Consider the following 22,976-nt stretch of genomic DNA (forward strand, 5'->3'; position numbering starts at 1 on the left):
TAAAGCGATTTTATTTAAATCGTTTGAGCGTGCTCCCGGAAAAATATACAAATGTCAGCTAGCTTGATTTTTTAAATGAGGATCACTCAGTTGTTGTTTTACGTTCGAACGATGTGAATAATTCAAGTCGAATTTCATGTAACATTTTCCCAAAATAAACGTACTGGTATAATGAACAAGGGGAATGAACTCTGCGATACATTGATTTAGTTTTCTTTTGCGGATCTGCAGTAGACGGTCATTAAGTTCCTTTTGCAGATTAGATACACTACTTCATGCTGAATAAATCTTAATATATGAAGGGATACATCGCAGTATCAGTTTTATCCTTTTTTTTCTTAAAGAACTCCCAAAAAAAAAATGAAAAGGGTTCAAATCTGTTGACCTTGACGCCATTCTACTGTGCCACGTATCCCGATCCTCTATCTGTGGAACTAGACTATTTAGTAATATCCTAATATTAGTTCCATAATATTTCATTCATACATTTTGTACAAAATCATAATTCAAATATCGTGTTTACGTACCACAAGAATTAATTTATGCACGTAACAGGTTACAAATTATCATCCCGGAGGTTACCAATGCCAAGTGGCACTCAAGAATTACATATGTGTGAGCCTCTGAGGCATATTTACATATTTCTTTTATAAACTCAAAAATTTTGTAAAAGTGGGTGTAATATATGAATAATTCATATAAAAATAATAATCGTTTCATGGTGCTTAAAGCACTCACACACCAAATTCAAGAGCTTCTTCAGTTGTATTACCTTGAAATGATTATTATTTTTGTATGGATTACTCATACATTACACGGCGTTTTACAATATTTCTGAGTTTATGGAGTCAACGTGTTAATATACTTCAAAGATTTCTTCTCATCACCGTTGAAATGCAATCGTGCATCTGAGTTGCATCTTAGTGATCGAAAGTGCTTAAGTCTGGTCAATGTTGTTTTTCAAGGACTTTTGTTGTGGTCGCTGAAGCATGAAGTTATGCTTATTTTGTTTCCCGAATCCCAGTAATTCAATCAGCATTATCGCGTCCTTTACCGTGATTACAATTTTTATTTAATAATTTGTTGGTAAGGGTGGCCACCGCGAAACCCCGACTTAAAACCATTAGATTTTTTTTTGGACAAAGAGGGGGACTAAAATTATTGGTATACAAATCTATTTATATACAATTTTATAACAACAAAGAGAAGCTATGAAATGGTAAATTAAAAAAAGGTACTATCTTCAGAAAAAGTAGCTTGAGCAATAATTTACAGATAAATAACGTCATATGCATCAATTTATTAAAACTTCAAAAAAGCTCCCTTCCTTCATAAAAAAAATTCCATCTCTCCACTTTTTCGATACCTTTCCCTGTTGAAAGTATGATCCTCTGAATTTCATATTCTACTTTCTAGAAAAAGTTACTAGAACTTTATGTAAAAACCGCCGACTAATTATTTGATTGCGATTAACTTAAACCGAGAAACTTACAAGAATCCTCTGAATATTTAATGCTAACGGTTTCTCAATAAAACATGCTGTCACGGCAGTTATTAGGGCAATTTGCATACCGCCTCTGAGAATATGTCAGATTCTTTAAAAATTTTAATTAAATGCTGTTTAGTTCTTAAGCGAGTTAAGGCTCTGCCTATGATCTCTGCTACAATTAATAATCAGTTTCATGCAGCTATATGTAAATAATGAGATCTGGTTATTTAATCTGAAATGAGGAGTCAACACTTACTAGTTCTTGTTTAATTGAAGGTGGTGATCGTGGGCAATGGCGGAGTAGGCAAGTCTAGCATGATTCAGCGATACTGCAAGGGAACCTTCACCAAAGACTATAAAAAGACAATTGGAGTGGACTTTTTAGAAAGGCAAATTGAGTAAGTACATATATTTTGTAAGAAGTTATAGTTTTGTTAGTTAATAATAATTTTTACTGCTTAAATATGAAACATTATATCATACGTGAAATTTTACCGCTGAAGTGTCATTTTATTTCAGTTTCAAAGACACTTGAAATCGAAATAATTTTTTTGGCACGGGGAGTTAATTCAATAACTGAACCTAACTGGAACTTGCATTTGTGTGTCACTTCACATTTTTTAGCGAGCTCATAAAACGATTCGTTCTAAATTTCAACGACGTTATGTCCCATTTGAACAACATAAGAGAGCAATTTACAAAGAAAATGGACAAGCGTATGTATTCCTTGGCCGCATGCCTGTTCTTTAATTATTCACTTTAATTTACTTCCTTGACTTGTGGCCGTTTACAAGATGACCTACTTGTGTGTTTAGACCTTTGATCAGTTTTAAAAATAAGCAGCCAGAATACCCTGGAATATTATTCTTAGATACGAGAAAGTTTATAGGGACGGGAAAATCTTCGCGGTTTGGTCCACTCTTTGTACCTAGCTACAATTTGAATTCATAATCAGGGATTCTAACGTTGCAGAAAATGCGAAGGAATCTTTACCAGCTTTACACAGACTTCAAGTCAATATAGAAAAAATAGGATATTTTCTGGATCCAGTGGATCAGAAGTTAGGTCTTGTCTGAACGGATAAAATTTTTGAAGACTCGAGTTCAATATCTTAAGAGTACGTGGGAACACGGTCTTAGCGATGATATTGGACCTAGAAAAGCCATCTGCAATATATGATCCTATGAATATCCCTACACGTGTTCGCATTTATTGAGAATATCCAAAAAAAAGTACAGTAATCGCAATTGGCAGAAATTTGCTTTGGGATCAAAAAAACTAAGTATTGCGAATACAAAACTGCCGTAAGCCAGTGGGTTTTTGCGACTTGTGAGTAAAGCTAACCTCTGCGTCTCGTTGAAAACCAAAGGTGTATTAGTAATATTAAATGGCCATCAAAAGAAGGAAAAATTACAAATAGGAAGAAGCTAAATTATTTTAGAAAATTCTTGGAGAAAACATAATTTCTATATGCCACTGAATGCATTGAAATATAATAAGAGTTATCAATATTTTAAATCGATGTAACAATACTATTATAATATCGTACAATTGTATGTAGATACTTATTAAGTTGATTTCAAATCATCTGCAATTCGCGCGTTTACCACAGTGCCTGTGCTGTGGTTTCGTGCCTCGTCCGTGCCAAGTGATGAAATAGCATTAGAAAATTGATTTGTGGTGAAATTGATCAATAAACAATCAACCTATTATTTCTTATTTTTTATGAAAAATGTAGTGAAAACCCCGCATCATATGAAACATTACAACTAGCTAGCTTCGCTTTTATGGTGTCACGTAAGTTTTACTTATTAACGTACAGAACATCATGAAATTAATGTACATAATTTAAGCAGAGTATGAGGCAAATCGAAGAAATTAAAAAAATAGATCTGCGAACTCTTTCATTTCCGAGATATAGGGAAACAAAATTTGCAATTTTTTAAATTTTTTTTCTCTACAGCTTCCAGGATTTACAAGACATTTAGCTTAAATTTGGAATGTACATAAGGTAACTTTTTACGGCCTACTTCGTTAGATATGCGAACTGATTGCGAGAGTCGAGAGGGGCCTATGCCCCCTATTCCCCAGCCAAACATTTTGATGGCGCGCCACTAATCGTTTCTTACACGTTTTTCCCATCTGTCAACAGAGCTACAAACCTGCTAGCTTAAACGAAAACATTTACTCAAATATCTCACATAAAACCCCCAATATCAAGGTACGGTTAATGGACGTGTAAAAACCCACGAAGAGGCAGATGCCAGAAACACATATTATTTACTGAAACTTTCGTAGCTTTCTAATAATGAGCATACTACATCCCTTTTTCATGTTTCACTGACATGGAAACTTATTTTTTAGAGTAGACAGTGAAGATGTCCGACTTATGTTATGGGACACCGCAGGACAAGAGGAATTTGATGCCATTACCAAAGCGTATTACAGAGGAGCTCAAGCCTGTGTTTTAGCTTTTTCTACCACTGACAGGGATTCGTTTGAAGCCGCTCATTCTTGGAAGCTCAAAGTAAGTCCATAAATCTGAATTATTAACCGCTTTGCCATTTAGCATTTCCTAGTCTCGGTAGTAAAGTATTAATCTTAGCTCTCAGCCTTCAACAAATCCGCACCTGCAGAATTTATTGTTACTATTAATTAGTTAGTTAAATGCTCATTAAGGTGAACCCAACCGTGCATATGGTGGAAGTGCGTCTCTGGAATTAAAGATGGCTCGAAACCTGTTGCCTGTTATTAATAAAAATTAGAGCTCATTGACGTTAAATAAAAATATCCATTAAAAATTATAATAATATAAAGGCCCCTAGACGTCGAGTCAAGAGTTTTTCTTGCGTGGTATGGTAACTTATGGTAATTCCCCATTGTTAGCTCACAATTAACTGATTCGCTCTCAGAGAGCATTACACGTAACGGGCAATGTTCCGGAACATGGTCGCATGTGTCCGTATACATTCAGCAGAGGAATGGCTCGGTTGACGTTTACGTTGGTTTTATGGCAAACTTTTATGGTTGTTTATGATTAGGAAAAATGCCAGAAATTATGTACAGACGGAATAAAACTCAACAGATTCCCTGCTGTTGGAGATGTCTTTATGTCGGATAAGAGAGGCTAATGGAGAAATATTGTTATGTTATTTTTGATTCATTTCAATTAAGATGATAATGCGTTTTCAGGGGATTTCCAGAAACACAGATTTATCTCGAAACTAGAAATTGTAGTAAAAGATACTGGTGACGACGTTCAGCACTCTCAAGTAGTAATTGCTTCATAGCAAAGAACTCTAAATTATTTTTTATTTTGTCAGTGGCGTCAATGATGTAATTTGAATGGATTTTGTAACACTTTCTTAGATATTACTTGAAAATAAGAAATGATAAAGTATACCTGTGAAATTTAGTTCAACCCCAACATAATTTTATGAAAAACGCAAAATCCCTTCGAGACAACCCTGCGCGGAAAAGTTAGACGCGACGAAGTCAACCTGCTAGCTAGATACCAAGGACTTTTGATTATACAAGGTGTTCGGAAATTAGCGGATTAAAAAGAAATGATGGATTATATGGTCGAAAATAAGAAAAAATGCTTATAAATATATGCACAAAAATACCTTCCAGAGGAACTATGATTTTGCTGTAGCTTTTTGGACACCATTTTACTATCACCAATATCACCTATTACTTTAAAAATTTTTTAAAATATTTCCATTTTTTGAATACACAGTTTAGCCCGCCGAATTTTCATTAATAATAAGAAAATATGATACTTTGCCTTAAATTAACAAAGCATCAGAGAAATACACAAGGATATCGTTCTGCTTTACAACTCCCACAAAAATTCTTAAATGATATAGCACCACACTAGTAAATATTAATAGTCTCACGCTACAAATTTTATAATTTTTAATTTAGGGACTGACTTTTTATAAGACCACTTTTTAATTATTGTAATTTCCAACCACATCTTGAAAAGTTACTGACCCCTTTATTTGATGGCTGCCACCGTTACTTCATCTTCAGGGTTTTATGGTTCGATAATAACAGGTAGTATAAGTTTTACGTTTCGGATAATTAAGATAAAATTAAGTGCCATACGATAAGTAACATAAAGATGTTTCGACCTAAAATGGCTCGGCATTTACCATATAAAATAGGTAGTACTGACTTGGTACAATCGTCGTATTACGTGCCTATTTTATATGGCCTATGCCATCACTGTCACATTCGTTTTACAGGGAAAACCAATCTTAAGTACCTCTGTTGCAACTTTTCTTGTCTTTAAACAGTATTTATACCTTTCTCATTTTGCATTCGTTTGCACAAGAAAACTCTTAGACCAAAGAACCAAGCTTTTAAATGAAATTAAACTGAACTAATTTAAAATTAAAACGCCAAAGAACAGGATTGTATCAAAAGGCACTTTGCGAGAGTCAAAGCAGGTTGGTGCAGGTTAGAATCTTGCACCTACGGCAGATAATTACGCATTGTTTATTCGGAAATAGTTGGTAGTATATACATCAAAACCCATATTCTGCTTAAGTCGTAATTTGTAAGAAATATCTAGTAATTTTAACACGGTCATAAATTAGGTAAACAGTACCAGGAAAAATAGATCACGTTTTTGGATGCAATTTTCGTAATTTGTCATTTAAAATAGTTCGTAGTTAGGAAAATAAAATTGATGATGGCGACATGGCTTTGAAACGTCGGATAGACATTTTACCAACTCTATTTTGTAAGTAAGGGAAAATGTTAATAGCAAATTGACCTTATTTTAAGGATATCCTCTTAAATAAGACCGGTAAAAAAGTAAATACCGATTTTGCAAAGTTTCGGCTCTTTCTGAATACCTGAAGGTACTTTGGATATTTAACAAAACTTTTCCTTGAATCTGCGTGTCACTATCTACCTACTAACATAATTTCCTTGCCTATGATAACCAAATTCAAGGAAAATTAATAGGTAAAGCAACTAAAATGTGATTATTTACAAGTTTTATATCACCTTTTTCCGATATTAGCAAAGTATGTCTGAAGCGGCTCAAGTAGATTATCGTATGCGAAGTGGCAGAAGTCATAATCATCTGTAACAGAATAAACACATTGAAAACGATGAAGTACGTGATTTTTAGTGTAAAACAAGTGATGAATGAAATTCTCTTTGTTAAAACTAGCAAAGAAAATAATAATATATAATATAAAAAGTGTAGCAATAACCAAATACGACGCCAATTATGCTCATAAAATACTTTATCTACCACGTCAATTTTGTGAAATATTTAAATTGTTGAAATTGGTCAATTTCAAATTATAAAGTAATTTGCGGTAAAATAACTTTATCGCACGCTATGACTGTTCCTTATCATACTACTTACTACACTCGAATCACTGCGGTAAGTTCTACTTACCGTAAGGCTATAAGTATTCATGTAGGTATTTTTATTGTCGCAATATAGTCGATATAGCACTTCACAAATTGCACAATTCACTCTTTACTTTTAAACCCATTTATTTGAAATTTAACAATTATTTATCATGTCTTCTTGTGTTTCAGGTTGAAAACGAATGTGGCGAAATCCCTACCGTCATAGTTCAAAATAAAATTGATCTCCTAGATCAAAGTGTGGTGAATCCGTAAGTTTATGTCGTTATTTAATTACCATACATTGTTGTAATATGTTCAGTTTCTCCTGCCCTGGTGAATGTTTGAGAATATTACCGAATTTCATGGAAAACATTTAATTTTCGGAGTGTTCACAAACATTTTTAGTCATATAATTTTTCTAAAGTTACGATTTGCTAGAAAAGCGGTGTAAAATTGTCAAAAATTGTATATCAAGGTTGGTAGTCCTAGATACAGCTTGTATGGATTTTAATGTCATGTAATAAAAATAATTTTTGCACATTTTAGAAAAATAATTAAAACCCAAAACAAAGGAGATTTGTGGACTTTTTAACTTTTAATTTGCAAATTAAATAAAAAACACTTTTAATAAAAAATTCCATATTAATAAATAACCGAAAATAAAAAAATTACAAAACTTTTTTGTCCGAGATATAGAGATTTGTTGAACACAACAATGTTAAGAAATAAGGAGTCCAATTTAAAAATTACGGCTACTTTTGAGCAAAATGGAAGCAAACATTCAGAATTGCCTACAAAAGTTGTCTTAAGTTGTAAAAATTGTAATGTGATAAAAATGGTAAAAATTTAAAGAATGCATTTTAAATCGCAAAAATTTAAACTTTTCGCAATAACAAAAAAAGAAAATGTATTCACACCATGGTTAACGTGCACAGGTATTTAAACAATTTCCGAGTTCATTATTTTGTTACTAACCAGGAACTCAATCAAATGCTCTAGCCAAACATCACTTTCAACAATTGAAGTAATTACTGGCTACTTTAATTAGAAGATAATTTCTAGTGAAACCTGGAAATTTGAATTAGTTCCTCCTTTTATATAAGTTTCCTGCTTTAAAGTAGTTTTAAGTATCATCATGTTCCTTGGACTTACTATGATTACCTACTCTCCAATATAATTAAAATATACACTGACTTTAAGTTTCGTACAGACCTAAACATTTCATCATAAAAAAAGAAATGAACCATACAGAAAATTTGGACGGGGCAAAAACCCGCAAGATTTGCAAACCTGTTTGTAAATGTTCGGTTCTTTATAGTTCGTTGTGCGGCATGTTCGTCATTACAAAGTTTGAGAACATAAAGAGATTTAAATTTTTACAGTGAAGAAGCTGAACTCTTGGCCCGAGCCCTCGGCTGTCGCTTAGTTCGCACTTCCGTCAAAGAAGACGTGAACGTCTCAGCTGTGTTCCGCCACCTTGCTCAACGTTGTCTTGCTGAACTCAGGGATCCTCGGGAAGACGACTGCACCCTACCCGGAGACTACTTCTCTATCCGCCAGCCCGCGATGCACCACAACGCCCTCACAATAAGTAAGTTGGGTAAGGAAACATCGCAATACAACCTTTGAAACTATAAGTAATGTTTTCTTTTAGGTGCCTTTAGCCCTAGTCATACTTCCAAAAACCACAACGGAACCATCGTCTTAAAACCCCATAAACACAAAAAAAAGAAAAATGTTATTAAGAACGCATGTAGAATTCTGTAGCGCCAACCCTCAAGTTTCTCTTATACAATAATCTCCTTTCCCTTTTAATCAATTTTTTTAAAATTCAATTTATTATATACAGCTCAAATACCTTTTTTTCTATCGTCGATAAAAATTAAAAAGACAACGATATATGTCGAATTTCGTGAAGTCGAAAGTTATTTTTTACTCAAAAAATGGCTGTATTAGTTTTATCTCGAATACTCACTGATAGGACATACTTACTAGAACTTTATTATTGTATATTTTGTAAAAATTTGCCATATTTAGGCCAAATGGTGAAGTGCTAATGTGTGTAGAACCTAACATGTATAGTTTGATACATTTTAACTGGTACGTGTACGTACTTTGTAAGAATTTACTCCTCACTAATGAAAACTACCTTATTGCTACTTCAATTTGTAATATACACTACTAGAGAATAAACGTTGTAAAATGAAAGTATACTGCTTCAAACCTTTACTCTGTGTACCTAACTCTATGAGAATATTAGGAAGGAATGTCCGAAACCTTATACTTCCCCATGAAATAAACGTTAATTTGAAGACAGAGAACCATCATCCATTATTTCGAAAACAAATAAAATTTCACACCGTGTAGACTTTCAACGGTCAGTTATTTTATATTCTAAAATGTTTTCCGGATTTCAAAGCCGTAGCCCAAAGAAATTTGTTCCTCCACATCTGCCCTGGGCATTATTCAATGCAACGAGACAATATAATCTACCATGCTTCTCAACGATGACTAAGCAAATGACTGGATTGTCCATTGTATTTATACTGCATACATGTGCACGCGCTTATGCATATGCAATGGTAAAAATGGTCCCTCAACACACACAACGTATGACATAGTACACGCTACCAATCTGGATTGGGGATCATAACTTCTTCCTTCCTAGTGAAGTTGGTTGACTTAGGGTGTCCGGTTAGCCTAAGGTAGTACTGTTGAGATTAGGGCCAGATTTTCACCTCGTAGAAAAAGATCTGGTGACCTTTTGAAAGTACGTGCTTTGCCACTGCTAACTTTTCGGTTTGTCCCAATCTGCAACTCCTTTTATGTTCCGAAACCACAGTGTTTATACTCCGTTTTGTATTCGAGACGATTTGAAAACAGTTTTAACGTTGTATTTTTCCAGTATCCTGCCTATCCTATCTCAAAGCCTGCATATACATATATCGTAGGCAAGTCGAAATCCCTTTTTTTTCCTCAGTTTCTTTTTCTCGTCGATGACTTACCCTATTTCTTGGATGAATTTTTCCAGTAAACTCTTACCTAGTATATCCGTTCCAACCAAAGGCTCTTTCGAAGTGTTTAACTTCCAGCTCAGATGAATAACAAATTCTTTTGGCACAATCCCACCTTCTTTCGCTGTGAATTTTCGTATTTTAATAGCGAGAATTTCTATGTGAACCCAAATTGTAAGCAAAAGTCGATCGATGCACATTAAAACAGATTTATACAAAAGCGTGAAACAATTTGAATCATGCCATCAAGTACAAGAAATTTAAGAAAAGCAATTTAGCGGTACTATTCACTACAAACCCTGAACAAATCGCACATAATCAAATATTGTGAGAGATTTTTAGCTTCCTTAAGAAAGAGCACCTTATAAAGACAAAATCTGCCCTAGAATTGACTGAATATTTTGATACACCTTGTATATCCCTGTCAATACTAACAAAGTATGGGAGATATTGGTATTCAAAAGTATCTATGAATAATGCTCCGTGAAAATTCAAAAAACTTTGAAAAGAGGGAGGTTTTTCAATAATCTTTATCATCATGTTTTGGAAAAAATAGGTATCTATGGAGGATATAGGTTATTAGAAAAAAACTAAATACAAAATAAAAACGCCACTTAACCCAGTGGTTTATATGTAACAAAAATATATTCTCGCGAGAAGTATAGATACATTACGTTGACATTACATACATATACAAACCTTATAAGCATTGTGTTTTACCCAGTCTTTATGTGGATGGAGTTTTAAGTTTTAAAAACAGATAATACATAGTTTCCAGATTCTGAATACCTCTTTGGCATATTAACAAGACTTGGAGTATGAAATGAAACCCTTAATAGGTCGGTTGTTCCTGAAGGAATATTCCTTCAGTCAATTCTTGTTGAATTAAAGTATATCAAGAAGACCACATTTAAAATTTTCATCAGATCCCCTTCAGAGTAGTTAGTATTTAGCTTTTCTACTGCTATGGTTTTAAGATTGGATAAGGAATTCCTAACATTTATTTAGAAAACATCCCTACATATTTACTTAAAAAACTTATTTCAATTACTAAAAGGAAGTTTCCAAAAATATTTTAGAGTTAGGAAAAAGATAATAATTACTGTCTACCCCCTTATCACTTACAACCATAGTGGACTTCCTACAACGCAATTTACTACCTATTCGAAGAAAAACCAAAAAACATCAGCTGCCATCACTAGCATTGGAATTAGAATTCTCTTCAATGTTAAACACGTTAGAAAACTGCTTAAAAGCCAACTTAGGAACGTCATAGTCCGAAAACGACGTACTGGCAGAACAATCCTCCTCCAAGTTTATGTTTGACTGACGCAAAGATGGAGAATATTTTAACTCATTTGACCATTTCTGAGAACCCTCTAACTTGCGCAAGAGATCTTTTAACTCCATGATATTCTTTAGTACATAATCTGGCTTGGGGTCATCATCAGTCAGCCTATAATGTCTGTTTAAAGGGATCCACACGGTGCCAGCCAAACCTGCCTGTAATCCACCTTCTATATCAGTTTCGAGTTTATCTCCCACCATTAAGCAATTCTTTGGGTTGACATTGAGAACTTCACAGGCTTGGAAAAAAATGTTCTTGTCGGGTTTCTCGTAAGACAAATCCCCTGTAACACAGAAACAGTGCATCCGGTTATTTACATGTTCACATTTCACCATGTAGAAAATAAGTAAAATGGTGAGACTTACCACTACCATTTTATAACAGATACAAAGCTAAAATGGGTGAAATATGTTAGTGTTAACAATTTGCAATAGAAAATTAGAACAAGTTACTCATACCTGAAACCAGGATTAAATCGAAACAACTCTTTAGTTGCAGTTTGTTGATTTTTTCCCATTGACAAGCAGAGGTACCGTTAGTAATCAGCGCAATGCGAAACTTTTTCCTTAGGCTCTTCAGTAGATATGTTATTTCTTGGGACATTGCCAGGTGTTGATAACGCTGAGTAAGCCAATTTTGATATATCAAATCTGAAACGATTAAAATAAACACTAATTTGGTTTTATAATTTTAAGTTGCAGCAACACTAGTAGTTTTTCTTTAACAGCTTGAGTTTTATCTGTTGAATTCATTTCCACTACTAGTACTTCCCCTAGGAGGAAGCCGTCCAGTATCAAGACGTAATATCAAAACAGACTTACCTACTGGGTGTTTCACCCAAAGAATTATTCAGGTTATTTAATGTAAGGTAATATAAGTTCCAACACTGAAAATTTTGAAGTGCAAATATTTGTCAAATTCAAAAAAATGCACCTGGTTGTATGAGTGTCAAAATCTACCTCGATTTGTTTCCCCATCATATCAATGGTGTCAAAAATCATAATGTTTTAATATTTAAGATAAAACTTTTATTTTCAAAATCCTCAATAAACCATTTTCAATGCAAAACTCGGACTTTAGTCCCGTTTCCAATAATCAATGATAATAAAAGTCGTTACTTTAACTGGAGATGAACGAATGATCGATGTGGAGCCATCGGACAAGATTCTGGGTGAGTACCTATTTGCGCACTATGAACTTAAATGCTTTACTTTTTGCTTTTAAGTCTTAAAAGAGAAGCTTGAAGAAAAGGAAGGCATTCCTCCTCAACAACAGAGGTTGGTTTTTCAAGGGAAACAGTTAAAAGACGACAAGACAATAAGCAGCTACAAACTCAAAGCTGGAACAGTTCTACACTTGGTTGTTGCCTTGAGAGGTGGAGAAGATAATAATTTCACTTTCTTGGATTAACGCTTAGAAACAAATCACACTAAAATGTAAAAAATCACACAAAAAATAAAGAAAATATAAAAACATTCAGTTATTGATATGTGTGTACATATGTATCACTGTTATTCTGAGAATTTTCTCTTCTTCGTCTTTGTTTAGAGTCAAAGCTGAGCAAGCTGATTTGACTGTAAATAAAACCTTAGCGAGTATTTCCTGAAAAATTCTATGAAAAATTAGGAAAATTAAACCGAAATTATTCACAGGCTCATGTTCACCAAAATAAGGTCAAGGACAACAGCCCCTGAACTAACGACTAATCTTTCTTAGGTTCTGCTAGCTCAAATAAGTCTTCCCATAAACACCAATTTTTAACACTATTTGAAAAAGTTATTAAAGTAAGAGTAAAAATTTTAAAAATGTTTTCTGTACCATTTGATTTTTGATATATATTTCAAAGTTTTACCAATATACAGAGTGTTCCTTAAACATACGTCGAATACTCCTTGGGTCATAACAAGAAAAAAGGTTCCTATAAATATATGACTAGATAAATATATGACAGAACGCTGCGTTTCCAAATACAGGATGTTTAAAAACAACCCTGGTATTTTCAAAAGAATTCGGCAGTCATTAAGAAGATCGGATTCATGGATACCAGTTGGTCATCGTTATTTTCAACAAAATTATTTACAGAGTAAAGTTGCCAGTAATTTAATCTATGCATATAGGCCAACTTTTTCGAACTATTGGCAACTTTACCAACAAAGGTAATTTTCATTGAATAGAGAGTTTATGCAATATTCTACTCTAAGATCATTGTTTTTAAATTTATCTTGCTAGCAAAGCCTTAAGGCCTAGCCCTAAGGTTCAGTTTTTCAAATTCGTGGTAAGTTTGCCAACAAGATCGTTTTGATGGAAATTGTAAAACTAATCAATGATCTGAACTGATTTCGTTGTTTCTATCGACATTGTTTTTCTGGCAAAGTTGAAATGAGTTTGGCACACCGACAAGATGAACAAACTGTTCTGATATCGATAACGAAAAAGTATCGATAATATCAGTGAAAACAGTATGTCGTCGGAGCAACAAGAACAAATTCCTTTAATAAGGATTTAATCCAACTGAACAGTTAACAGCTGGCACCAATAAAAAGTTAGGTTGGGTTTCTTTCTAACTACTGTACTTTAAAAACTAATTTAAGAGTAATAAGAAACTCTATTTGACAAAAAAGGTCAATATGTGCATTGATTGAACATTGAACCATGTTACGAGCTGAACGTCCCTGAATAATTTCTCTGTAAATTAACTTCAAACTGCCACAAAATGGGAAAAACTTCTAAAGATAAAAGAGACATTTATTACCGAAAAGCCAAGGAGCAAGGTTGGAGAGCAAGAAGCGCATTCAAATTATTGCAAATCGATGAAAAATTTGGTGTATTAAAGGGGGTCACTAGAGCAGTTGATCTCTGTGCAGCTCCTGGAAGCTGGTCACAGGTGTTATCACGAAAACTGTACTTAAACGAGGAAATCTGTATTAAGGAACCAACATACTTGTTTTCCACTGAAGCTGTGGCTGCAGAACAAAAAAGTAAAGATGCAAAACACAGTGAACCTCGAAAGAAAAATGAAGATGTAAAGATAGTTGCTGTTGATCTCCAGGTAGGTGTTCATCTCGATTTGTTTGATAAGCAATACAATAGCAATAAAAAATTTATATTATCAACATAAGGAAATATCATATACCTACTAATATTTCCATGGATATTTCCCAATGAGTAGATTGTTGAAGTATTTTAGTGCATATGCTGGAGGTATTAAGGTATTGTTTTTTTTTAGCCCATGTCTCCTCTGCCTGGGGTAATTCAAATCCAAGGTGACATTACAAAGTTTTCAACTGCGCAAGAAATTATGTCCCATTTTGAAGGAGAAAAAGCAGATATAGTGATTTGTGATGGTGCTCCAGATGTTACAGGCCTGCATTGCATGGACATTTATATTCAAGCCCAGCTTCTTTTAGGTATCTACTTATATATTATACACTATAAGTTGCTTTAATGTACAATTTTTTTAATGTTTAGGTGCTCTTCACATAACTTGCAATGTCTTAAAACAAGGAGGCACCTTTGTGGCAAAAATATTTAGAGGTAAAGATAATGATTTACTGACAAATCAGCTGTTGACCCTGTTTGAGGAAGTTCATGTCGCAAAGCCTAAAAGTTCCAGGAATTCAAGTATAGAAGCATTTGTAGTATGTCAAAAATACAGTCCACCAGAAGGCTTTGATCCTACTCTAATGACTCCCTATTTAGAAGTTTCTAATAAGGATTTTAGTTCTTTAGAGGGTAAGTAGTAAACTTTGAATCTGCTTCACATTTTGTTCTTTCAAAAGTTAAGATACTGCGTGATATGTAAAGTACACTTTTTTTTGAAATCATAAAAAAACCACAAATTTAATATTTATACAGTTCCACTTCCAGTTCCCTCTAATAATTCTGCTCTTAACCTTACATATCCAAATACTTCTTTTGTTCCATGCAGTTTTGGCTGTGTTTATTCTGGGCTTCTGGTTGAGAAAAACAATCCTTTTATGAGTAGGGTATACCACAATCGAATTTTGATTCTATTGTAGACAATTCTCCTCTACCTCTTTTGATTTACCCTATTTCAGGAATTAACCGAGTTATAATCCCTTTCATTGTATGTGGAGATGTCAGTGCATATGACTCGGACACGACATATCCTTTACAACTAGAGGGTGAAGCCCCTTATAAATACACACCCCCTGTTCAGCCTCCTATAGCCCCGCCTTATAGCTTTAAACCAGACTCGTCGAAATCCGAAATTGATCACTTTTTAAAGAAAATTGATAAGGCTGTTAAAAAAGTACGACTAGGTGAAGTTGCAAATGTTAGTGATGAAGAAGAAAAGATAAGTAATGCCGATGATAATCTGCCCGAGATGGCAATTTCTCAAGGTAAGATTAATGTTAAGTGTCGAGAAACGCTGTGTTAATTAATGAAACATACTTATAAATCAAATACTAACAATAGACAGTTGAGCAGTATTTTCTATTCAGATCGCGATCCTGTAGGACATACAATTACAAACCAAGACATCAAAACTAAACAAATATTCGACAACGGACCGTATTTTGACTTGATTACTAAAGTGGATAAAGTTAGAAAACAGCAACCAGAACTTGACGCTGAGGCGTCAGCCGAACTTAAAAATTGCGACCTTAAATTGCTACCGGAATTCGAATTGTTATGTGATGAACAAGCAGATCCAGACGTTGTCCAGGCATTGTTGCAACACATTCAATTAGGAAGTGTCGAAAACAGTTGTGTTACGTGCTTTTGTTCTGATTAATAGAAAGTATTAAAATATTTGTGTTTCATTTATTTAAATTTCCCTTTATCGAAATAATATTAAACTAGCAAAGTCGTACTTACCTGCATCTTCTTGGTATTTTTCACCTAAAGCTTGTGACCACAAATGGGTCCTCCATTCGTCCAAACTCATAAGCTTGTTTTCTGGACATCTTCTAAAATTGCTTAGGAAATTCGCAGCCATTGACGTTGCCTCTTCGTTACTGAGGCTGTATTTTAGTTTGAGATCTTTGGCAATCTGAAATAAATTGTTTTGCGTGCGGTAAAATTTTTTACAACGCATTCTTGAACTTATTCTTCAATACTCAAATTTAATAAATATTAATTCTTTTATCAAAATAAATGAATATCAAAAAATATATTATCGCATTTTTTAGTTACATAAACTTCCTTTAAGAGGTATTTCTCAAAGAAAAGATAAAAGAGTTTGTTCTTAGACAAATAAATATCTACACTAAAAAAAATGGCGCCTATATTATGAAAGGATACTCTATTTAACCCCAACCCCAAATCGGGTAAAAGTAGATACTTCCCTTAAGTTTCTATTCAATTCTTTAATCTATTTTGCACCAAGGAACGTCAGTCATACGCCACGTGAATCAATTAGAAATTTGCGTTCCTCATATAGAACTATTAAAATTCTTTTCCAACCAATAAACCAAACAATGATATATCTCCCATTTTTCAAATGAAAATAGCAAGCCTTTATCCCATCTAAAGATGAAAATAAATGTATGAGTGAGCATTATTTTTGTAGCGCAACTTCAGTGCATTTTTTAATTTGTTAGGTTGAGCTATAAATAACTCGATAAATAATGAACTAGGTAAATCTTTTAATAGAGAATTTATGTTTTCCAATAAAAGAGATATACTGATTTATTGTGATCGCATAGTGTAAAGACCATAGTGTTATTTTCGAAAATGTATACATAATCCTCTATAAATAACATTATTTAAGTTGCCACATCTTGGAAACATTTCAAACTTCAATGTGAAAAAAGTATACCTATGTGGGAGTGTTTTATATATAAATCAGTTGCTTACTGTGTTGTAGTTGTAAATAACTTTGAAACAACTTTAAAAAAAAAAAAACATTTATTTTGTGTATAAAAAATTGGGTAATATTAGCTAGCACGAGATGAAAACAACAAACCAACAATTTCTTATATTACTTATTTGAATAGTTTTTATATTTATTATAAAATTTTTATATATTGATGTTCTTGTAGAGATTTCTGAATCAACATATTTAAAAACAAACAACGCACAAATAAATAAAAAACTAAAATGCATCCATTCAACGAAATACAAGCTTGAGCACTTGAAATTAGTAATATAAAAAAAGTGTTATTTTAATTAATCACCAAATAGCTTTTTGCCTAATTCCATAAGTCTGTGGTTACGACACACCCTCAAGGCTTCAGCCTTCTTGAGCACTTCTACAACACTCTCATTGGCATCCACCAAGTGACAAAGGAAGTCTTCAAAGGCTGATTTTACATTGGCCGGCAAAGTCCCGATTTTGACTTTCTTCAACAATTGAATAATCCCTTCTGCCCATCCAGATTCTATGATAAAATCGCTGATCCAGGGAATTTGGGAGATTATTCCTGCCAAAGTTTGCATACCCAGGAACCACAATTCCATAATTTCCAGCCAATGTTCCTTATATGACATTGCCACCACTAATTCATTTGGATCATTAGATTCATCAATGATGTAGGCATCCCAGAGAAATCGAATTGTGGCTTGAACAAAACGACAAATTGAGAAATCGTTTTTCTTTACTTTGTTGGAAAGTTGTTTCAGTAGAAGAAGACCTAAGACTGAGAGATTGCCATGCAACACCAGATTTTCAGGGATGTCTTTCAGCTCTGGCAAATTTTCAAAGGTAAACTTCAGTAAGTTGTTAAAAAGAGGACTGCTCTCTACATATTTTGCTTCAAGGACGGTCAAGTTCATCAAAACATTACATATGCTCACCATGGCTAAACGAGCATCTTTCATATCCTCAAGAATTTCAGGTGTTAGTTCTGGCTTTGGCTGACTTAGGGCTTTCAATCTTTCTGCCCTTGGTACTGGTGGCCTTTTGTAATTTACAATGGTCCAATAAAACTCTAAGGCCTCTACCAGAATAGCATCACCTCCTGTTTTCAGTATTATTGCTCTGGATTCATCTTCTACTGCCAAATGACAAAGAGCAGGCAAGAGGATCCTTAATAGATCTACTTGTCCTAATGGTTCATTTTCTACTGATTGACCTGCCTTCTCTGCAATTCTACGTGCTTTGAAGGTATGGAAACTGTCAAATGCCATCTCCAACATAAATGGCAGCAGTTTGTAGACTTGATCGCGCATTGCAGTAGTCTCTTGTGCCAGCCAAGCAGCTAAAACTCTTACAGTGGCACAAACAAAGAGTTTATCTTCGCCAGTCGGTTTGGCTTTGTTCTGAGTTATGCCTAGCAGAAGATTTATCACAGCTGTAAAAGCTCCTTTTAGAGCAGAATACATGGTTTGTCGCTCTTTCTGATCAATATCCACAGTATCTTGAGCGATAAAATTCAAAGACAATTCCAATATAACATAACAAGCAATTATTAATTGTTGATTTGCTTGAGTGCCTTTAAGGGACTTCCCATCAAGCTGCATCCTAACTTCAATAGCTGCTAATTGAATCAACAAAAGAAATATTTGTTTACTTTTGACTTCATCATTAAAAATCCACTCAACTCCAAGCAAATCTAGCATGCTGGAAGTTAAAATGAGAGCTGGATTTCTTTGGGCAGGACCTACTTTGCTCTGCAAGATGTCTGTTAATCCTTTGTAAATACTCTGAGGCCAAGTTTCACTTGCAGCACTTTCAGCAACAATTTTTCTTGGACAGTTGAAAATAATTGCATTAAGGCTCTCTGCTAATTCAAACTTTCTTTTATCTTGGTCAGTTTCAAAATCTAGAGCTATTTTGTTAACTAAGGCATGGAATGCTTTGGGGTCTTTTGGATCCCAAGAGTGTGCTCCTTTCTTGGCAACAAGAAGTCCCATGATGTTCAAGGCCTCGTCTGATTGGAAACTTGCACTCGAGTAAATTTGGCTAAGGATATCAATAGCTCCAGCATCTGTAAGGGCTTTCTGACCAGGGCCATACAGAGCAATGCCCTTGAGACAATTGTAGGCTTCTCCAATGGACATCAGGTTGTCGTCATTCTCACTGTCAGCAGACTTCACTATGTTAAGGAACACAGGAATCAGGTCCAGCATTTCTTTTTTAACTGCTAACTGCTCTTCTGAACAAAATACTGTGAGAATATTCAGGGCAAGTGACCTGTAGATTGAAGGTGGGCAATCAACAGGAACATTATCAGTGGTCAGCAATCGGCGCAGGAAATCAAACCCAATGGCCTCAAAGATAGCAACTTTAGCAGCAGGCGTGGCGTGTTTTCCCTTGCATATTTTGGTTACCATAAACAGTGCAGCAAACTTTTCATTGTCACTGGGAGCATTCTTCAACAGATTACAGCACTTTTGCACAGCTTCAGATACCTCCCCTGCCATGGTAGCGATTGAAATTTATTCGCGTTTACTGGAACTATTTGCCGGTGTTCTTTACTTTGGGAACATCGAAAAGGCACTGAAACTCTCCACGTTCTAATGTTGAAGTTATATTTAGAATCAACTACTTTTAGAGTTTCTATATTCGGCAATTTATGTGCGGCATATCGCCTTACGTATTTTTAGATATTAGTCGTTGACTTCACTGCGTGGTAACGTTGGAGAAAAGCCCGCTTTCTTAAGATTTTTTGTTTTAAACATTAAGTCCGCTTAAAATTATATAAACAAATATCTGTCTTGCTAAATTTATTTCAAATTTCAGATTGTTTTGAGGTTAGATTTGTTTGTTTTGTATAGGAACGGGTACCAATATCGATATATGACAATGTTATAGTAAAAAATGTCAATTTTGTATATTATGTATTCCATAATAAGCGCTTTGCAGTCATTTTAACGTATGAATAGTTAAACTTAAGGCGAGATATCTGTCCTTATGCAGAGTATCCAAAAATTTTAAATTTCCATAATATTTTTTTCTAGTTTTGATCGTTTTATTGTTAGAATCATTTTACGAAAGAAAGTCTATTTAAATACAAATCTGGAAACACTTTTCTCAAAATATGTGCTTACTGGATGTTAAAACTAAATTTTTACAGATTATACCACAGAACTGTTTCAATTTTTGAGACATTATGTTGAAATATTCTGTATCATTTAAAATTTTTGTGGTTCGCCACTGACAGCTCAGTTCCAAATTCTATGTTCAATTTAGAGAGTTTTCTCTATTTTGCTTCTTTTCTCATCTTTAATTGTTTTCAAACTACTTCGGAAAATGCAGCAATTCACAATTTTTTTCTATTTACGTTTTTCATATAATTTCAAATATGGACAAATTATTTCTGTGTTATTTCTACAATATATGTATATATCGGTTCAAAAAATAATACAGACAGAAGGAAATTAAAGAAACAAAAAAGTTTATATATTGAACATGGAATTTGAATATCAGGAACTTAGATGTCAGTGGCGTACCATAAAAAACAGCAACGATTTTTAAAAATCTAATTATTCACGTTCTAAACGCACTATGAATGCAAAACTTCAAAGGTAACTCATATTTTTCATATTAAAATATTCATAACCCTCAACAAATCTGATTGTCACTTTAACTAATTTTTTTAACTATTATTAACATAAGTTAAAATCAACAAGATCTACAGCAGCTTGACCGCAACGAAAATCCAACTGAAAACCGACGTGTAAGTGTTTATTTGCACACGCAGATTAAGCTAATTTGCAGGTCGTTCGCCAGTGGTGACTGACGTAAGTGATTTTAGAAGACGGCAGTCTTTCTTAGTTTATGCACGCGAATGATTCATCTTGTACACAAGTCAAAGTTTACATGTACAATTTTAATTTATTGACGCGCCAGTTATTGGCACCACTAAATCCATGCACGTGTAGATTCACCATTTTATCAAGATAATAATAAATAACACTAAGACAATTAAAAAATTCTCTAATGGTGAGTTATATTTTAATCCCATATGCGTGTACAACGTATGTCTACAACAATTTTCACACTATTCAATATAACTACTAAATCTGTAAAAATATATAAACTGCAGGTAACAGATACGTATTGGATAGTAACATGAGAATGATTTCAGAATTCTCTGAGGAACGAAAATGTGCAATAAAAATAATAATGCAGTTTCGATTACATTAACATTAATTCCCCTGATTAAAATAATTATGGCTTTTATTATGCCTTTATTATTGTTAGATCAAATGTATAAAGATTATGTGATATTTATGATCGCAGTGACAACCGCATGGCATAGGAAAACGAACGAAATACACAAAAAAAGTAATTGTCTATGTTTATTGACATATTCTACGCAGTGCACAACATCCTTTGGTGCCTACTTTACCTATTAATCGCATGAAAACCATTTAATAATGATTTAATTTAATAACTTAATATAAGAAACCTCTGTTGAACTTATTTATTAATACTGAAATACGTATATCAAGTCAGCAAAATCAAAATCCAGCAGAATTGAAGATTTGGGCTTCTTTGTCCATCATCACAAACGATTGCCCGCGAACCATCCACATAAATACCAACGTGCAACGTATGACCACATACATGTGCGTTCTCACTTCAAACAGCTGATCGGACAGAGAGGGATTTTCCCCACTTTTCCATTAAAACGTATTAGGTAACGTAAAAATTAAAATCAAGGTTTTATCCTTCAAGCTTAGATTTTAGAAATGAAAATTTGCTTGTCAACAAGGAAACCAGACTTTTACAAATAAGACCTAAAATTAGTTTACCTTCTCGCATACTTTGGCATCTGCTTCACGGGTTTCAATCAAGGTGTTATCTAAATCGAACAGGATGCACTTAATAAGGAATATCTCTTTGTTTTTATCCATTGAAATATCTCGCGTAGTATTATTTTTAGGCGGAAATAAACAGTGTAGAACAAAAAATTAAGACCTTCAAGTTTCTTAACGAAAACATTTAATGGGCACAAATTATTAAGTAAAATTTATCTAGTTGTTCCCCGACTATGGTCCACGGTCCACTTTCGCTCCTGTTTCTATAACACCTGTTCACAAAGTTTTAATATTCTAAATTATAAATTTAATTTTTCGCTCGCTTTGGAGATTTGACTGAAATTTCTACCTTTTTAGGTTCTCAACACATTAAAGATTTCCCGTCCGAATGAAAGTGTCGGAACTAAATTAAAACCAGATTTGTAGATCTGTAACGGTGGTTATGTTTATAGCTGGAAAGTTTTCGTTTTATTTCGTTCGCGTAGATAATTGCTTGGACGATATTGAATTCCAGCGCAGGCCCGAAAATATTTAATTTACATACAAATATTATCGCCGTGACTCGCAACTTCGAAAATAAAACCGTATCTCGACGTACGTACGTGTCGTTGATTACAGGAAGCTAAGCGCGTATTCTAATTATTACACAGAATAAACGTTACTATACAGGGTCCTGCAATACTTCGTCAGCAATCGATATAGCTCTTAAACAACCGGTAATAGGAATTTCGTTCGAGTGTAGACGACATAAACTGTACACAAGGTCCTATTTTAGATTTTAGAAGAACATTTTTACGTATAGCACAGTGTGGTAGTCATTCAATTTCTTAAAATTCGCCGATGTTTAGTAAATGGGTACGTGGGACGTTACTTACCACGATATCTTCTATCACAACAATAATGGCCACTGACGGGGTCCCAGCTTGGGCAGTAATGCTTTTCTTCTTTGATACATTCTTGCCAGCCTGCAACTACGTTAACCAGAAAGTAAATTTTTTCTTGTTAAAAAATAATCTCCCACTCAATCAATAAATAAGATTCGAAATGTAGTTTAGAATGAAATCAGCCAACT

General features: G+C 34.0%; 5 protein-coding genes across 11 annotated transcripts in view; 3 read left to right on the plus strand and 2 right to left on the minus strand.

Moving 5' to 3' along the window:
- Positions 1-9,049, plus strand: part of Rab23 (RAS oncogene family member Rab23) — a 45,554-nt gene extending 36,505 nt beyond the window's left edge. For 5 of the 6 annotated variants that reach the window (XM_066406145.1, XM_066406146.1, XM_066406148.1 and 2 more), the window contains exons 3-7: positions 1,766-1,887; positions 3,854-4,016; positions 7,058-7,137; positions 8,251-8,459; positions 8,523-9,049. In XM_066406145.1, the coding sequence (XP_066262242.1) occupies positions 1,766-1,887; positions 3,854-4,016; positions 7,058-7,137; positions 8,251-8,459; positions 8,523-8,635 (687 nt within the window). In that variant the 3' untranslated portion in view covers positions 8,636-9,049. Of the gene's footprint in view, positions 1-1,765; positions 1,888-3,853; positions 4,017-7,057; positions 7,138-8,250; positions 8,460-8,522 lie in introns of those variants that run through there. The other variant, XM_066406141.1, reaches the window with a different exon arrangement.
- Positions 9,050-10,536: 1,487 nt separating this feature from the next.
- On the minus strand, positions 10,537-22,577 carry LOC136419674 (N-acylneuraminate-9-phosphatase). Of its 2 annotated transcripts, XM_066406197.1 has the most exons (4): positions 21,899-22,572; positions 16,073-16,247; positions 11,689-11,880; positions 10,543-11,513 (listed from the first exon to the last, which is right to left on the minus strand). In XM_066406197.1, the coding sequence occupies exons 1-4, from the start codon at positions 21,998-22,000 to the stop codon at positions 11,068-11,070; spliced, it is 915 nt and encodes a 304-aa protein (XP_066262294.1). In that variant the 5' UTR covers positions 22,001-22,572; the 3' UTR covers positions 10,543-11,067. The 2 variants fall into 2 exon arrangements, with proteins under 2 accessions (XP_066262295.1, XP_066262294.1); XM_066406198.1 differs by lacking the exon at positions 11,689-11,880 and having other exon boundaries at positions 10,537-11,513; positions 21,899-22,577.
- LOC136419681 (NEDD8-like) lies at positions 12,190-12,689 on the plus strand. The gene is made up of 2 exons (XM_066406209.1): positions 12,190-12,401; positions 12,456-12,689. Exons 1-2 carry the CDS (start codon positions 12,329-12,331, stop codon positions 12,638-12,640), a joined length of 258 nt encoding a protein of 85 aa, XP_066262306.1. The 5' UTR covers positions 12,190-12,328; the 3' UTR covers positions 12,641-12,689.
- Positions 13,805-16,006, plus strand: LOC136419665 (tRNA (cytidine(32)/guanosine(34)-2'-O)-methyltransferase-like). The gene is made up of 5 exons (XM_066406178.1): positions 13,805-14,279; positions 14,457-14,637; positions 14,699-14,962; positions 15,289-15,594; positions 15,697-16,006. Exons 1-5 carry the CDS (start codon positions 13,944-13,946, stop codon positions 15,987-15,989), a joined length of 1,380 nt encoding a protein of 459 aa, XP_066262275.1. The 5' UTR covers positions 13,805-13,943; the 3' UTR covers positions 15,990-16,006.
- Neurochondrin (neurochondrin) lies at positions 17,086-19,887 on the minus strand. The gene has a single exon (XM_066406164.1). It carries the CDS (start codon positions 19,559-19,561, stop codon positions 17,366-17,368), a length of 2,196 nt encoding a protein of 731 aa, XP_066262261.1. The 5' UTR covers positions 19,562-19,887; the 3' UTR covers positions 17,086-17,365.
- Positions 22,578-22,976: the final 399 nt, after the last annotated feature.

Source organism: Euwallacea similis, chromosome 3 (genome assembly GCF_039881205.1).
Source record: "Euwallacea similis isolate ESF13 chromosome 3, ESF131.1, whole genome shotgun sequence".
NCBI classification, from domain to species: domain Eukaryota; kingdom Metazoa; phylum Arthropoda; class Insecta; order Coleoptera; family Curculionidae; genus Euwallacea; species Euwallacea similis.

Excerpts from the sequence above, each read along its gene's own strand:
- LOC136419681 (XM_066406209.1), top strand. The coding sequence starts at position 12,329 with ATGATAATAAAAGTCGTTACTTTAACTGGAGATGAACGAATGATCGAT. Across the intron at positions 12,402-12,455 it reads GCCATCGGACAAGATTCTGG|TCTTAAAAGAGAAGCTTGAA; the intron begins GTGAGTACCTAT and ends TTTGCTTTTAAG.
- LOC136419665 (XM_066406178.1), top strand. The coding sequence starts at position 13,944 with ATGGGAAAAACTTCTAAAGATAAAAGAGACATTTATTACCGAAAAGCC. Across the intron at positions 14,280-14,456 it reads TAGTTGCTGTTGATCTCCAG|CCCATGTCTCCTCTGCCTGG; the intron begins GTAGGTGTTCAT and ends GTTTTTTTTTAG. Across the intron at positions 14,638-14,698 it reads TCAAGCCCAGCTTCTTTTAG|GTGCTCTTCACATAACTTGC; the intron begins GTATCTACTTAT and ends TTTAATGTTTAG.
- Neurochondrin (XM_066406164.1), bottom strand. The coding sequence starts at position 19,561 with ATGGCAGGGGAGGTATCTGAAGCTGTGCAAAAGTGCTGTAATCTGTTG.
- LOC136419674 (XM_066406197.1), bottom strand. The coding sequence starts at position 22,000 with ATGGATAAAAACAAAGAGATATTCCTTATTAAGTGCATCCTGTTCGAT. Across the intron at positions 16,248-21,898 it reads ATGCCAAAGTATGCGAGAAG|ATTGCCAAAGATCTCAAACT; the intron begins GTAAACTAATTT and ends AATTTATTTCAG. Across the intron at positions 11,514-11,688 it reads CGATTTAATCCTGGTTTCAG|GGGATTTGTCTTACGAGAAA; the intron begins GTATGAGTAACT and ends TCTGTGTTACAG.